The 16617-nt window shown below is 40.6% G+C and overlaps 1 protein-coding gene across 3 annotated transcripts in view; it reads right to left on the bottom strand.

Annotated features, from left to right (window-relative positions):
* Positions 1 to 16617, bottom strand: part of LOC135420541 (sodium- and chloride-dependent GABA transporter 3) — a 96373-nt gene that overhangs the window by 45168 nt on the left and 34588 nt on the right. For 2 of the 3 annotated variants that reach the window (XM_064668142.1, XM_064668144.1), the window contains exon 7: positions 3241 to 3375. The exons of the other annotated variant lie outside the window; for it this stretch is intronic. In XM_064668142.1, the coding sequence (XP_064524212.1) occupies positions 3241 to 3375 (135 nt within the window). The remainder of the gene's footprint in view (positions 1 to 3240; positions 3376 to 16617) is intronic. 3 annotated transcript variants of the gene reach the window in all.

Below are 16617 nucleotides of genomic sequence, written 5' to 3' on the forward strand. Positions count from 1 at the left end.
GGCTGTTAATGCTTCCTCTGTTACAACAAAAAGTGATTGGGATGAGCTCTACAGACACACAGGACAAAAGCTGGCATTTTCAGAGCGAGAGGATTCGGTCTGCTGAAGAGATAGAATATAAAAATGAAATGGAGAACACGGCACTGGAGAGCTGAGAGGGACTGAAAAGGCAGATGAATAGCTGCTCACAGAGCTCTAACAAACTGTGAAATGCAAATTACGCAAAGACAGAAGATTCAAGAACTTCAAACTAAAGTGAGCCTCGGAGAGAAACTTAATTTCTTTAATCCACAGCAAACAGAGCTGGCACTGGGGTTCAAATACCACTCTCCTAATGCAGACACAGTACCCCTGGAATGGGACTGAAACAGGCTTCCAGCTGAAGAGGAAAACAGCCTCTGATACTACACATGCTTTAGGCTTTGATATTGTGGAGTAAATAAAAAAAACCCAAGAGTAAAGATGGAAAGAAGCACAAATCTCAAGGTTATTTCAGTTGTCCTATACGTGCTTCTTGGCAAAAAGCTCAAGGACCAGTTCAGAAAAGGCTTGTGGAATGGGGGGGTTGTTCAAATATTTTGAGTTTGAACATTAAGTTCTACATTTCCATAAAATGGAAAATGTCTCTATATCTATCTTGTTAGCACTAAAAGCTGCAATAAACCTAACCAATGCTGGTTTACTGCTGTTTTTTGATCAAAAGAGTTGTGCTAAATTCTATTTTTATGACTGAAAAGCTTAACTTCCTTTATTTCTTGAAAACTGACCAGAGATCCCACCCACGATTCTGAAACCTTTCTTCCAATATTGAACTTCAAAATATTTCCATTTTGATGGAACAGCCTTTTCCCAACGCCAAAATAACTCTCTAAAACCAATTCAGCCTGCATCAGTGTTCACCATCTCTGTTACGGTGTGTTTTACTTCAGCTTCTTTCCTGCTAAAAGGTGCTTAAAATACCGTGGCTGAAGAACTGGAGGAGGAATTTGGCTCATTAAAGCACCCACTGAGCACTCCCAAAAGGCATTTTAGGGAATTTAGCTGAGCTATACGTGTGGGACAAGCAGACACACACACACGTGTCTGAAGTGTTTTGTGCTTCCCAGACTGCTACACTAATACTGTGTGTTTTGCAAATTGTCATGGTAACGACATACTTCTTTACAAGTGGAAACAGGGTGGTAAATAGGCATATAAACCCCCCTTGTAGCTGACAATAATGTCCATTAAGCTTGCATGCCCTCCTTCAATGACAAACAGAAGGAAGGGTGGCAGTGGCACGTGAAAAAACCACACTCAGGGCAAAATCCTGTTAACAGGCCCCTTGTCCACCACTGCAAAAGGGAAGGAACCAACACTTAGGATGTAAGAACTGCCTCCTGTTCCTACAAGGAAGTGCATTTGTCCTACAAGGAAAGGCTGGAGAAACTGGGATTGTTCAGCCTGGAAAAGAGGAGGTGACATAATTGTGGCCTTCCAGGACCTGAAGGGAGCTGCAGGGAAAGATTGAGGGAGAGAATTTAGAAGAGCATGTAGTGACAGGACAAAGGGGAATGGCTTCAAATTGAAGGAGAGTAGGTTTAGACGGGATATTAGACAGAAATTCTTCCCTGTGAGAGAGGTGAGGCCCTGGCACAGGTTGCCCAGAGAAGCTGTGAATGCCCCATCCCTGGAAAGTGTTGAAGGCCAGGCTGGACAATGCTTGGAGCAACCTGATGCAGTGGAATGTGTCCCACCTACAGCAGGGTGGTGGAAAGAGATGGTCTGTAGGGTCCCTTCCAATCCAGGCCCTTCCAGGATTCCACACCAGGCTGAGAGACTTTGCAGGTGGAACAATGACCACGGTGTGGCACAAAAGAAGGGCACTCAGTGCCACTCCTGGTTAAGGCAGAGGGTAACTTCAGCTCTCAGAACCACACAGTGGGTCAAACACCAACTGCAGAAAACAAACCAAGGCCACCCATGGTCTCAGATAAGTTTATGACAGACTCATTGTGTCTCAGGCACAATGAGTTCAGACACTTGGGGTTCAGTTGAAAGTAGACTGACTCCAGTCTGAATCAATGATCTGTTGCAAACAAATAACTGGGATTGTGTCAGAGAGTCCTGTTGTTTTCCTCTGGTACAGTGCTAATTTCTCAGGTGCCCTGGGGCCACCTCTAAGCAAGGTGGACATTGGAAATCTGCTGCTCAAACACCACTTCCAAAGCCCTTCTCTCACTTCCCACCTGTGCTGACACAGAACAATGAAAATGTTGTTGAAGCCAAAAGAGGCAACGTGATTAATTTTTCAACTGAAATGTTCAATATTTTAAATGAATCTTTTACTTTCTGGTTTTTTTTTTTCTTCTGTAGAAATGTTACTCGCTTAAAGCAAACTTTATACAAATCAGCCATTTCAGAAACTTCAAGGAAAGGGTCCCCTCTATTGTCTTTTGCAACAAAATACACATTTGCAGTAACCAGAGACAAAAAAAAAAAGAAATTATGCTGACACATTTTCATTAAGCAGATTAAAAAAAATTCATTTTGACAAATATTTCCAAATTCCTTTCTATCTCCACCTCAGGATCTATTTAATATTGTAATAGCCATAGGAGCAACACTGTATAATGTCTTCTACATTGCCAAACCAGATAAATAAAATACTGCCTGCAACGTGTCAGGTTCTACAGAGATCTTGTAATGTTCCCTCTTCAATATCAGACAAATTATTTATAGTAACTGTTTTATTTTACTTATCTATCACTGGAAAAAAACCAACTTAATCCATTATTTCCATGTTCAACCCTACTCTGGAAACAACAAAACAGGCAGGGTTCCTGGTTTGAGTATTTCATTCCTCTTTGGTTGCATGTAGAGACATCTACTTCAAAGACAGCAATCATCTCAATTAATAAGTTCTCTACTAATCTTGACTGCAATTTAGATTTGGAGTGAGCAAAGAACCATAACATGGTTAAGTCTCAGTTAAATCTATTCCTGTTCAACACATAGCAATGCTCTTTCCCCTCAGCAGCAGAAGCACCAACTGCAACTGCACAGTTCTGGAAATTCTCATTTATCAACCAAGGTACTTTACAACTCAAAAAGTAAAACGCATCTAAGCAGTGATGGGTTTAAAGCCTCATCCACATTTCTGAACCACTATCCAGCAATCACCTGTGTTCAAACTTCAAAATCAAGAAACCCTTGCAGCTTTTCCCAGTCAGAGAGGCAAATAAATCCATGGAATCCTACCTGTGGGTCAGAGAGCCGAGAAATGTCGGGGTACAAGTAGAATTTTATCCCCTCGGAAGCACCTGGTAACGTTACTCCACGGATCAGGAGAATCATCAGCATGATGTAGGGGAAGGTGGCTGTGACATATACAACCTAGTGAGAAGAAACAAACTTTAGAGAAACATTTTCTTCCAACTGCAACAAAACTTCAGTTCCACATCCACTTGGCCATTAGATTAAAAAAAAAACCAAACAAAACTCAAGTTCTTTTCTGGTGGAATTTGATGCTTTTGTTCGTGTAGGTGAGTTTTGTCCTCCAACATATTCCTTTCTGAATTCTTTAAGTCTTGTAGGAAAGATCATTACTTTTTTTTACAGAGAGATTGGGAAGCTCTCTTTAAGTATCTTATTTACCCTCCCTTGGTGACAAGTGACCAGATGCTCTGCTATTACTATCCCACGTACTATTCCAAACATAGGTACAGGGAAGTGGACTCATAAGAGCAGTTAATTAATTATATATGTTATGGTAATCACTAAACTGTCCTCTCATAAGACTGCTTTGTCTGCGTGCCTGTGCTTGAGGAATAAACATCTCAGCAAGCCTAAAGGACCAGTGCTATGTATCTCTCCTTGAGATTTGTTAAGGGAAACTTCATCACACAAAACACCTTCAGGCAAAATTTCTGAGGTGCTCAAGCCCAGCAATTTCTGTTTTCACATATATGGCCCTTGTTGTTGGTTGGTTTTTTTTTTTTTTCAGAAATCAGTTTATTCTCTACATGAGGAATGACTGAGTTTTTCTGGAAAGCTGCAAGAAGTGATGTTTTCCCAAGGAAAAATGGAGCAGACTTAGTCCCATTTTACAGTCAAAAACCTGAGAGCAGTACATGGCTGTTCAAACTCAGGGATGGATTCAATGATAAATCCCATGTCACTATAAATATTTCTTTAAATAATAACTACCTTAAAATTAAATCTCCACAATTCTTTATAGCAGAGTAGGTGTAACTATTGTAATGTGAGATGATACTCTTACACATCTGCCTTCCACAAGCCAAAATTACTTTACATGCTGCAAGAATGGGAAAAATCATTTGGTGAAAAATACAACCTGTATGGCCCTGAAAAATATGCATTATAAATTCAAAAGTCTCATGCCTGTGTGAATGAAAGCCATACATCAGAGAATGGACCTATGAAGGTGTTCTTAAACACATTTTCATAACTAATGAGCTGAAATCTGATTTTCAGACCATGCTGAGTATTTAACCCCAAACATGAAATGATCTTGTGGGCAGGTACACTCAGAAATGGAGGAACTTAAAACCAGAAGAGATATTTAGACACTTCACTCTCACTGACTTTAAGCATCTACTTATCTTTCAGGTGCCTTATCCCTTTTGAAAACACAAACCGTCATTTTCCCGGGAAATGGAGCCCACCATTATAATCCTATAAGGTCTCAGGCATCTGAATTGATGAATTCCTAAATCAATACAATGGCAGATGGAAAGCTTTATCCCACTGCCTACATTATTGACTATTAGTGGAAAGGCAAACTGATCCGCCTGGCTGAGTTCAAATAGAACTTGTCTCTACACATTTAAGTTTCAAATGAAAACGGATCATCAGGCAATGAGAACTAAAAAAGAAATAGCCAGAATGGACATGGTCCTGCTCTGAGTCTTATATTGGGTGGATAGGATGGTGTAGCCACTAATGGTTCTCATGTTTCTGTATTTAGTCCTTTGCCAGCTGGTTTTTTTTCTACTTGTTTTAAATCAATAGTTGCTTAATAGAGGGTAGTCAACAGACACATATATTTGATGACATGAAAGGTATTGCACCTGAATATCTGTAAAAACATTTCCCTGTGTGGTGCTTCATTCACCACCCTGGTGTGCAGCACATCTCCTGCTGCCTTGTCCATCCCACCACTGCCCAGAAACGTTTCCCCAGAGCCCACAGATTGCAATCTTGCAGAGGCACATTTCTGCCCAGGTTCCTTAGGGCGTATTCCCTCACTCAGCTCGAGCAAGGAAGAGCCCAAACCACTCACCTCTGTACCCAAGAGAGGTCTCGTGAAGGGAGTTTTCTAATCCCAGTCCCTAATCCAGGTTTGCAGAGTCAAACACCTCTGTTTGCTTTTCCAAATGCCTTCCCCAGCCCATCCACACCTACTAACATTGCAAGAGCTACAACCACAACCTCTAGGGTTTTTTTTGCCTTCAGGGTAGTTCTGCCTCTGCTTTAGAGCATTGAAGACTCTCCCTTCCTTTGTGGTTGCCATGCAGAAAGAGGATATAAATACAGCTCAATTGGCTCGGTATTTCTGGCCATAAATACCAGTGCAGATATCCAGAACAACAATGAAAGAGATACCAAGGAAGCACGTGTGGGAGAGATACACCCTTCCCCAGCCAGCTGACACGGCTGACAACTCACTGGTGTTGATGTTCACACAATTAATGAGGCTGCAAAAGTGCAGCTTGTCTTGCACTGTCACAGGTAAGTTCCCTGAGTTCAGAGGGAAGAGAAGGCACCACTTGCAGGCCGTGTTGGAGTCTCCCAGTAATTCCATTGCATCGATTCTCATTTTCTCATGCATTCCAAGAGCTCACGAGGTGAGGGAGGATGGGGTGTTTTCAAAATCAGTGCCATTATTAGTATCATCATCACATCTGTAGGCATTAAAAGTTTCCTGAATTGTTCTCTTTTCTTTCAACACATCGAAGCTCTCTGAATATCAATGTGAACACAACTGTTTCTAATTACACTGCATCCTGTTTTAATTGACTTTAATTGCTTGCTATGTTAATTTGCATCCCAATACTCAAACTGCTTTTTTTAAACCCTTGTCAGAGCAATGCCAACGTTGAAGCAGTTGGAAAGAAAATAAAAATTTCTGGCGTGCTGGTTTTTGCACCGAGTTCTCCTTTGCAATGTCGTTGAAAGACAAGTTTACAAAGATATTTAGACATACAAATATGTGGAAAGGCACCTACAGGGACACCTAACCACTCTTAACTCTACTAAGGTGCTTAACTGAAAGTACAGTAAGATCAAAGATCCTGAGAATAGATATTTCATTTGTGAGTTTTAAGTATCAAAGTATAGGAAGCAAGTTGAGTACTGGAAGTTTAAATAGCAAAACTTTAGGAGACTTAGATGTCTGTCTCACTCGACATTAATTGTATGATATTTAGGTACCTTTGCAATGATTTCACGAGTGAAGCACCAGAAAGATCACGAGAACTGAAGGAGGTGCCAGTTTCAATCTTTCCATACCTAAGCATCTTTAAAGCACAGATGTGTGCACAGGTTCACATGGCTCCTGGGGCTGCTGAACTTCTTGCCCCAGATGAAAAGGTGCTTTCCTGAATACTCCAGCCAGGGCTTTGAGTGAAGGTGAGAGAATGAAGAAGAAATACCTGATGAGAGGAAGGAGGAAGCCCTGCAAGCAATGAATTGAGCCACGAGCCCACAGAAATCTGAAAACCCCAACACAGATTTCTCTGGCTAAAGCTGCTCCAGAGCACAGCAGCCTCGGGTTCACACACTGATCCCTCACAGCAACTTCAAAGCAGGGGAGTCACGGGAATAGGAAAAGTAGTGAATTTTAGTCCTTTGCTTGGCTCATGCTGAGAACACACCTGAACTAGAATTCCATGACCAGAACATAACTTTGAGGCTGGGAAGCTGAGGGAATTCTGTCCTACAAGCTGCAATGTTCAAGTCCCTTTGCACTATAACGAGCTGACCGCGCTTTATAAATGGAATAATAGTTCACTTGATGCTTCAGAAAAATCCCAGCTTGCTAATCTCCTACCCCTAAAATCCTCTATTGCTCCCTCAGGCTATAAACACAGGTGGTATCAAAGCAGGAATTGACAGTGATTTGCCTTAACTCAAATAATGTTAAATAATGACTGTATATGAACATATATGGAAAATATAACCTGACCCCACACCCCCCTCATCCTTATTTTTCACTGAGTGTTTTCAGCCTGCTGTCATTTAGCCCATGGATTTAGTGACACTGTGACCATGGAGAACCAGACTGAAAGCACCAACATCTGGTGTCTGTGTAGACACACTTTGATATCACCAATTTGGGCACGATTTCCATCAAAATTGTAAAAGTAGTCCTACATGCCACAGTCAACCCAGGCATCTTGGCTCCACTAATATTTGCCACTTTCACAAATTCTAACGTCCTAGATGTTTAAGAGCAGATGAGAACACTATAAAACATTTTGTTTTTCAAATGCCATGGTATCCTGTGAAATGTTCCATCCAGCACAAAGGGGCTTTTGCTGGTCTGACTCTACATACAAATGCCAACTGAAAAGAGATGTTTTCCACATTAATTGGATCTACAAAAAAAATTGTGTAAAGCAGTATAAAGGAATTATTTACAAGGTTTTAAAAAAGCGTGTCAAAAGGGAGAAAAACATTCTAGATCAACCTGTGTTTTAAAGTTAAAACTTCACATGCAGAAAAAGAAACTAAAAGAAAAACCCAACAGACACCAGGTGAGTGGATTTGTATGACTGGGAGGGGGTAGGGGGATAGAATCAGCAAAATGGCTGTTTTTTCTGTTTTCTCTTGGTGTTTTATAGGCTTATTCAGCATCATCTTCTGTTTGTCATCTTTGTTTATCCACAGAGGGAATCTTGCTCCAGAATAATCTAGTAAACCATCCTTTAACCAGATTGCCTGTAAACTGCAGAATTTCTTCTAAATTACTACTGACTCATGTGTGAATGCAGACAGCTTCACTCAGAGCAGAAATAAATTCAAAAACCAACAGCTCAGAAAATTTAATGAGATCTGAGAGCTGAGAATAAGTATCAAAGTAAGCAAAAATCACTGGGAATGTGAGATGAGCCAGAAAATAAGGGCCAGGAGAGGACACTTAGTGAAGGGGTACAATAACCTTGTTAAATGCACAGTGATCACAGGAAGCAAAAAATTCTACATGAAATAATAAGAGCAGAAAGGAATATACACTACTAATACCACACCACGCTGAGGTCATTGGCTGGGACACATCAAAATTGGTACCTGTCAAAGCTCTGCAAGGCCTTATTTTTATCCACGTGGTGATGAAGGCAATAAACAGGTGACTAAAAGCCTGAGTCACACTAAAACACTTTCTTTTACAATGAAGTGAAAGCTTCACTCCCAAATTCATTGAGTCACTAAAAACAAATATCTACATTCTATTTCATTTTGATTTGACATCCTTTTTGCTGAATGCGTGGGAGGTATCTCTAGAATGAAAAATGCTTTAACAAGTAGAAGTCATTATTTAGAAGCTTTAATACCACATTAAAAATGGGCAAAGAAAAAGTTTCCTATGTTTTTTTTTTGCAGCAAGGGTTATTCTTTACGTTGGGTCTGACTTTAAACACTTCTCAGCACTTCCCAAATTCCATTTCGAATATTCTGCTTTCAAAAAAACCTCTGCCTTCCTGCAGTCAAAAGTTCCAAAAGGAGGGGAAGAAAAAGTATGGTGAAGGGCTGAGCCAGAAGTGCTCTAAAATAGCCTCTACCTGACCAATTCAGGAATACTGGTAAAAAACTGGAAATCAGTGAGAAAGCACCAAAGGCAGACAGCATCCAGGCACTGCAGCAGCTCACATTCCCAGCTCATTGGAGTGAACAATTCCTTCAGATGATGAGCTATTTCTCCCCATAAGTATTCCTTAAGCAGCGTCAGGTTTTCTAAATATTTGTTACTTGAAACTATTTCCCAGCTAATTACCACAGCTGGTTGCCCAGGACCATTAAAATCAAGATCTGTCTTTGTTCTGCTAAAATTGCTCTTCTAGCTTGGTGGTTCTTTTAATAAGGTCTACAGGCCTCCTATTTAATCAAAAAATATACTGTCTAGACCAAATGCAAAGACAGACTCAGGCATATTTGGGGAAAAATTCTCTAATGAACAGATCCTGCCCCAAAACATTCATTTGTTGACTACAAGAACAGATTTTCCCTCCATGCAGACATATTCAGAAAAGCCAAATTATGGGGACCAGAAGACCCAAAATGCCTATATAACATGTAGAAGCAGATAAAATTATCATATAATTGAAATTAATTATGTGAGCACCTGCATTTAAGCACTAAATAATGGTAAATGCAGATACCCAGATTCTTTCCTGATACATTCACAGCTTAATAAAGACCTAATCACTGACAAATAACGTGCCAACAGCTTCTAAAAATGTGGGAGTGATCATAACAGTGGGCTGGATCCTGAAAGAATGTCTTTAAATCACAGTTCCTTATATTTCAAGAATCTCCTACAGTCTGAACAGGCCTTGGGCAAATTCATAGTAAAATTTGATTCAAGGCATCAAGGAAATTATAGAATATGCTGATCTGGAAGGGACCCACAAGGATCATTGAACTCCAACTGTTGGCCCTGCACCCCAAAAATGGCTGAGGGCATTGTTTAAACATTCCTGGAGCTCTGGCAGCCCTGGGGCTGTGCCCACTGCCCTGGGGAGCCTGGGCAGTGCCCAACCAGCCTCTGGGGGAAGAACCTCTTCCTAAAATCCAACCTGATCCTGGCCTGACACAGCTCCAGCTGTTCCCTTGGGTCCTAAGAAAAAGTTTCACTTTCTTAGAGTAAAGCTCATAGGAAACTATTTATATGCTTACCCTAAGTTTGCAAACTAGTGCAGAGGTTTTCAGTAGTTTTTGGTGACTCTGCTCTGATATGTAGATAAAGATTCACCGGTGAATCCACACTAGCTCTGCCAGCCTAAAAACAGGGACACAGCCTGAACTCAGAAAGGGCAAGACTTTTTGGACATACTGTTTCATTAATGCCATTCCATTTTTGCTGCTATTAAATGCTAAAGTAGGAAATCAGGAAGACTTAACTTCCTAGTAGGAAGACTACTACCTACAGTGAATACAACTCAGAGGACTCTCGGGAGCTCAGTGCAATAACCTCCCTCCTCCCAGTGCTTCCTCAGCCTCCAAAATTTATCAACATTAATCCTACACTTACCAACTGCCTGAGTGCCCTCAGAGGAGTTACACTGATGAATAAAATAAAGGCTGCAACACTTCTCAACACCAGCATGCCAAAGAGTGTGCTCTCCATTAGTTAGAAAGTGTGTTTATTACACTGTTAACACGCTGCTAATGCAGAAATTCCAACAGTTGTAAACACAGTGTGCCCAAAATAATTCTGTGAAGCAAGTGGAGGTTTGCAGTGTCATTTTTTAAATGCAGAAAGTTGCAGAGAACCTTTAGCAAAATGAGCACTAGAACTTGGCAAGCAGACACAGCTCTAGCAGTGTAAATACAAAAGCAGCAAGCTGTGGGTACAATTATTGTCCCTGGGACGTAGAGAGTGGGGTGTATTTTGGTTAAGAGGGGTGTATGTTTTGGTTTTGACAGTTTTTCTACCCTGAAGAGGCTTGAATTGAAGCTGATTATTGAAGTTCATTATTGAAGTTCGTTATTTTATCTCCACCATAAATGGGCCAGCCTAGAACTAGAATGGCAAATGAAATAATGGCACCCTATAACTGTAATGATTTGGCTTTTTTTTAACAATCAAGTGCACAAAGAGGAAGAGGTGCCCTCTGGTTGTGGGCAGGGAGAGGAGGAAGGGAACCTCAGCATGTTGGCTAAGGCTCATCACTGCAAGCCAAGTGTTTATGTCGAGCTCACATCAAGTAGGGAATTTGCAGAGCCACAAATACCTCGAAATTAAAGACTGCTATTTAATCAAGTAAAAATGAACTTTAAAAAAAATCAGCCAGGAAGAATTTTAAATATAAATTAGGGCTAATTAATCAACTGAGGGGTTTTTTTTTCTGTTTTATAAAGGTCTTTAAAATGTTCAAGCTTTTATAAATCAAAGCTGTTCCTCTCCAGAACCTTGCAGGGTTTTCAGACCTCTGAAGGCCATCTAGTTTGCTTTTATACACAACAGATACTGATATTAATTACACATATGTACAGGTGCCTTCATTTTGCTTAAAAAATGTTTAATATGGGATGACTAATTCTTCATATAGGACAACCCCACTTCTATGAAAATAATTTCCAGTGGGTCAGAACTATCCCACACGAGCACCCGTATTTCCAGTTGTGTTACTGATTTTACACAGGCAAAAATGGGAGACAAATAAGGCACTACATGAATTTAAATTCTTAGTTACTCTAAAAAGACCTTGCAGTTGTCACTGCAGGCACCACTGATTAGGTTCTGACATATTCTAAAAGCATTTGATCTCTAAAGTAGATGAGATGCAAGGGTCAGAACAGGACAGGAGATGATTTTTCCTGTCACTCCAAAATGTGTAAGATCTTAAATGTGCAATGGAATTAACTCAGAGTTTTTGGCCAACTCATTCTTCCAACCCAAAGAACAGTAAAGAAAAAAACATAGAGCTTTACAAAAAAATTTGTTTCTTGTTCTGCTTGATTTTCCTCACTTGTCTTTAAAGAAAACCTCAAACAAACAGAAACAACAACAAAGCACATACCCCCAAATGAACACCACCACTGATGAAAAAAGGATGCAGTCTGGGAAGTGGATAAAATTCTACAACCAAAAAAAGAGTATAGGTGAGGTTTCCCGGCTAGAACTCCTCCTTCAGGTAGCCAAAAAAGGTAAAAGGTGTCAGCCAGCAAAAATCAATATATTGACCAGAGTCTACTATTGCCACTGGCAAGGAGATGAGGAGGCACTATGGGCAGCACACGAGAAGTCAGCAAATAAATGCATGATACTATAAATAATTGCAAATGTTAAACACCTGAAACATCAATACAATAGGAATGTATCGAAATGTGTTTTGAAAACTGAATGTGTTTTGAGATGTGGTCTATCAATCTTCCAAATTTAATCTTGTCCAGCAAGTTGAACTCAGTGATCCTTGTGGGTCCCTTAAAGCTTGGGATATTCTGTGATTCTGTGAGCTGTCTTGTGTATTGCCTAGATGACCCTGAAAAATCCCTTATAACCACAACCATTCCATGATTCTACTGGGAACTACAAGACATTTACAGGATAATAAAGAGCTCATCGTTTATTATTCAAAAAGGTGGGGTTTTGTCTACCCAGAGGATATTCTCCACTGAGGAATATGAGCTCTTGTCACCATGGTGACAGCTGAGAAATGTATTCACCAGAAAGCATTTGCAATACTACTTCTGTGCTATGTAGAATGAAATAGTATAATAAATAGCTTTATCACCTAAACCAACAAGTCTCCTTATCATCCAGACCCTCATTCTCCACATTTCCATTCCCTATAGCTCCCACATATGTTAGGATGCAGTTAGTCACACCCTGATGAAAGGTTTCTTGCACTGGAACTTCCCTACTAACCAACCTCTAAATCACCTAGGGGCTGACTTGTAGGACACTGGTTTGACAGTGTGATGCAATTTCCTCGTGGTTTTGAGCAGATTTTCAGTCTGAGAAGAAAAGGAAAAATGAGAGGAGTCACATTATAAAAAGATTAGGCTGGAAGACAGTGTGACTGAAGAGTATGCTGCTGCCACAGATTTATTTTTCTCTTTTAGGCAAATGCTTTGATCTCTCTGCTCTACCTTCAGCCCAGCAGAGATCCCTGGCTGCTCTGTGGGTGTAAAGGCAAGGGCTCAGGGGAATTGAGGTATCTCCCTGTTTTCATCCAAGACCTGCAGCACCAAGGTTCTGATCCCAGTAAGGCACTCCAGGAATAAGGGGCATACAAACCAAACCACAAAAATCCTCGCTGACCTGAACCACAGTGAGTTGTCTCAAACAGCAACGGACACATTTTATACCCACAGGAAAGAACTCAGAAGGTTTTTTATTGCAGTTAATTAAGAGCAGTGTCTTACTACAACACAACTACCTACTCGTTGTCTTGTAGACACAGAAAGTGTCCACTTTATGTGAGCTTATAAAGGATGTTTTGAGCTTTTTCTTTTCTTTTTTTTAACCAAAGAAGTGTTTCAACTGCCCAGCAGCAGAAGTGAATAGCAGGTGCAAGGCAGCCAACTCACTCCTGGGGATGTGTTTTAGTTACCAGCACAGCGCCAGCAGCTGCCTGGAGCTGCCTTTGTTGCTCGTGTGGCAATTTATTTCATTCAGCTCTCCATTCTTAAGAGGGAGTTTGGATTCACTCCACGTGAGCTGACACTGGGGTGGGATACAGAATTAAAGTTTGTAAATCTCCCAAGGACAGACTTGTAAACAAAACTTGTACTACAAAGACATCCTCATACTGTAGGTAAAGCCAAAAATCTGGCCTGTGCTGACTGCAGAAACTAAAGAGACCACCTTCCTACGGGCAGAAATTTGATATAATATAACCTTGGCATCCAGTGCCATGGGGATGGACACCTAAAACTGCTTTGCAAACTGCAAATAATGACCCAGTCCTGAAGCTACATACATTTGCAGCAGCTGAGGACAAACTACCTGTGTGAGAGTAGGGGATTATATCTATTCCACTTCAGCTGAAAAAACATGAAGTTGAAGCATCATTAAGAGAGTCAGAGCTATAAATGGACATCAAGGCTTGTATTTCTGTATTGCAGTTGAGGGACCAAGGAGATTTCTTCAGCAAAAGTATATGAGGTAAAGTGCAAGTAATATTCCAAACACATTAAATTAAGATTCAACAAAAGCAATATCCTCTGGGCACACAGAAAGAGACCAGGACAGGGGCAACCACAGGGTTTTGTGAAACACAGCTTCATAAAAGCACAGCAGTTGGAAATCATAGCTGGGAGCAGTGTCATGCACCTGAAGGAATGCTGAGCCCTGACACATGTGCATCACCAGTGATCCTAGTAACCAGAACAACTCCTGCTTTGGCTCCTGTTCTGCTGTATGGAATTGTTCACTGATTACTGGGCTGGGGGGAAGAGAATTGACAAGGAAGGGCAAGTTCTGTGGAAGGAGAAAACAACTGTTAAGAGGTTGTACAGGTACAAATGACTTCAACTATCATAGTTCTAAAATCTCTTTGTCGGGTTGGTGTATTTAGTTTTTCATAATGGGCTAAGAATGCCTGGTAACCTCAATGGACAAAATAACCTGCACATGTTACTTTTAGCCAACCAATGCATTTCTCCTGTAGAGATACCTCGATGTTAATCTGTGCCTTTTGGCTTCCCCTTTAATTTTGCAGCCAATCTCACTGCATTACCACTGCAAATATCACAGCTGGCCTTCCACACTCTGCCCCCTTCCACCTCTCCCCCTCATTTTTATACATTAAGTTGACAGACCAGGTGATTTCTCTGTCCAAAAACTCTCCCATCTGCATGTGCCCTGAACTGTCCTTCAGTGCACTGAGACACACTTTTGACTTGCTTCAGCTGTGGGCCAGGGCTTAGATCCAGTCCAAACATTCAGACAAAAGTGGATCTCTGCTGCTAAGGTGCAACTGGGAAGAAATGAGACCATGAAAGCAGGATTTTGATTTAAGCTTAATATTTGATACTTTCCCCAGCTGTCAAACACAAATTTGGTAAAACCACAGAGAGGCACAAATATTTTATTTTTTATTTTTTTAACAAATCCGAGATGTCCTTAAATGCTCAGAGCACAGGAGGGTGGAAAAAAATAGTTTTCAAACCTCACACAGAGGAGGAGGAGGAGAGCAGGAATCTGCATGCATCTCATGAATGTTCTACTTTCCCCCTTTGAATACAGAGATCAGTCTTGGACAGAGTGTTAAAGCCTCTCCGTGAAGGGCTATTCTTTGCTGTTACTTCAGGCTGAAACAAAAGACACTTCAGGAGATACAATCGTTGCTGCCTAGTTCCTTTTCCTGGGCTCCTACAATGGGCCCTAGTTATTTTTTTTTTTTTCCTTCCACACATCTTTCTCTTATTTTTTTTTTGCTTCTGTCCTTTTACTCCTTCTTTCTGCCTCATTGAATCCATTAAGACCTTTATATAGCCCGCTATTGAGAAATAAATTTTCTTTGGGACTAGTGACTGAGTCTTAACTGCTGGCAAGCAGAGCTTAACTCCTGAGGGGAGGGCAGAGAAAATGATGGGTAGAAGGTATGAAAAGTCCATCTCTGAATTTGGGGTCTTTGAGCACAGTGGATACCTTGCAGGTCATTAGCTCAAGGAAAAGGAACAACCTAATCCTAGCAGTTTTCCCACTTCTTTCATGCATTAGTCTTGATACCCCGAATTCCCTTTGTGCTCATATTTTCAAGCAGATCAATATGCTCTCTTCAGTTTTTTTTCCTTGGTTTGGGTCCACATGCCAGTCCTTTTTTTGCACAATTGTAAATCAGAAGGCACTCTGACATCAAGAGGGAGGCACTGCTACGAAAGAGATGCAAAATTGGGTCCTCTCAATTAATACAAAATTATCCACAGTCAGAAACATAAACACTATTCAGGTCTGCTGATAGCATGATAGATTATTTTAAAGGCACTAAAGCTGGATTCAAACTGAGTGCACTGCACTTTGCCCCAGAACCAGAACAAAAAGCTAAAGTTTGGAAAAAAAGGAGGAAACCTTCAAATCTTGAACTTCTGAGAACCGTATAAATCATTCACAAAATAAGAAGAAATGTAAGCTGAGTGTGTGTGGAGGGGGGTGTGAAAATAATTTACTATTAGTGTGTCTGGATAACGAAGTTGTTTGGGGGATTGACAGTGAAACATCCATAAACCATCCTACACTCTCCTGCAGTGAAAATGCAGGTGGAGGAGGGAGCAGGACCACACAAACAAATTAAGGGGGAAAAGTGGTGCTCAGCAGTGAGAGATGACCCTACACTCAGCTAGCCAGAGCCTGAGAGCTTCTATTTTGCATTTTAAAATTGTTCACATAAATTCTGGGGATTTTCCTTAACAGAAAAATGCAAAATAAAACGTAACCAATGGTTAAATACAGTTGCAGCTTTATTTTTTTTTTTCCTGGTAATACCTAATGCACCTTCCAACAGCTCAGGTGTCTATTTTATATTGAATTATTCAGGCCTATCAGAATGACAACTTGGGACAGGCAGCCTTCAGAATCACTATAGAATTAAAAATCCCAGGGCTCTCCACCTTTAGTTAAACCTTACCAAGATGTGGGTGTGAAATAAGTATGTATTAGTACATTTTGATGGCTATCTCATTTATCCATTATAAATGGTACAGTTTACAGTGACTGTTCCTGCCCACCACATTGATAGATCAACAATAATGTCAAAACTCCTTACCAAGCCCTTCTTCTATCATTATTATTAGGTTTATGTCAAGATGCCCCAGCCAAACAGGCTGTACCTTACTTTTTTCTGTTATCTCTAGGTTTTTAATATGTATGATTAATATAGGCTTCCAGAAAATGTCTTGACACTCAAGTGGCCCTTCACTGCGTTCAGCTCAGCAAATCAAACTGAT

This window comes from Pseudopipra pipra, chromosome 11 (genome assembly GCF_036250125.1).
Source record: "Pseudopipra pipra isolate bDixPip1 chromosome 11, bDixPip1.hap1, whole genome shotgun sequence".
Taxonomy (NCBI): Eukaryota; Metazoa; Chordata; class Aves; order Passeriformes; family Pipridae; genus Pseudopipra; species Pseudopipra pipra.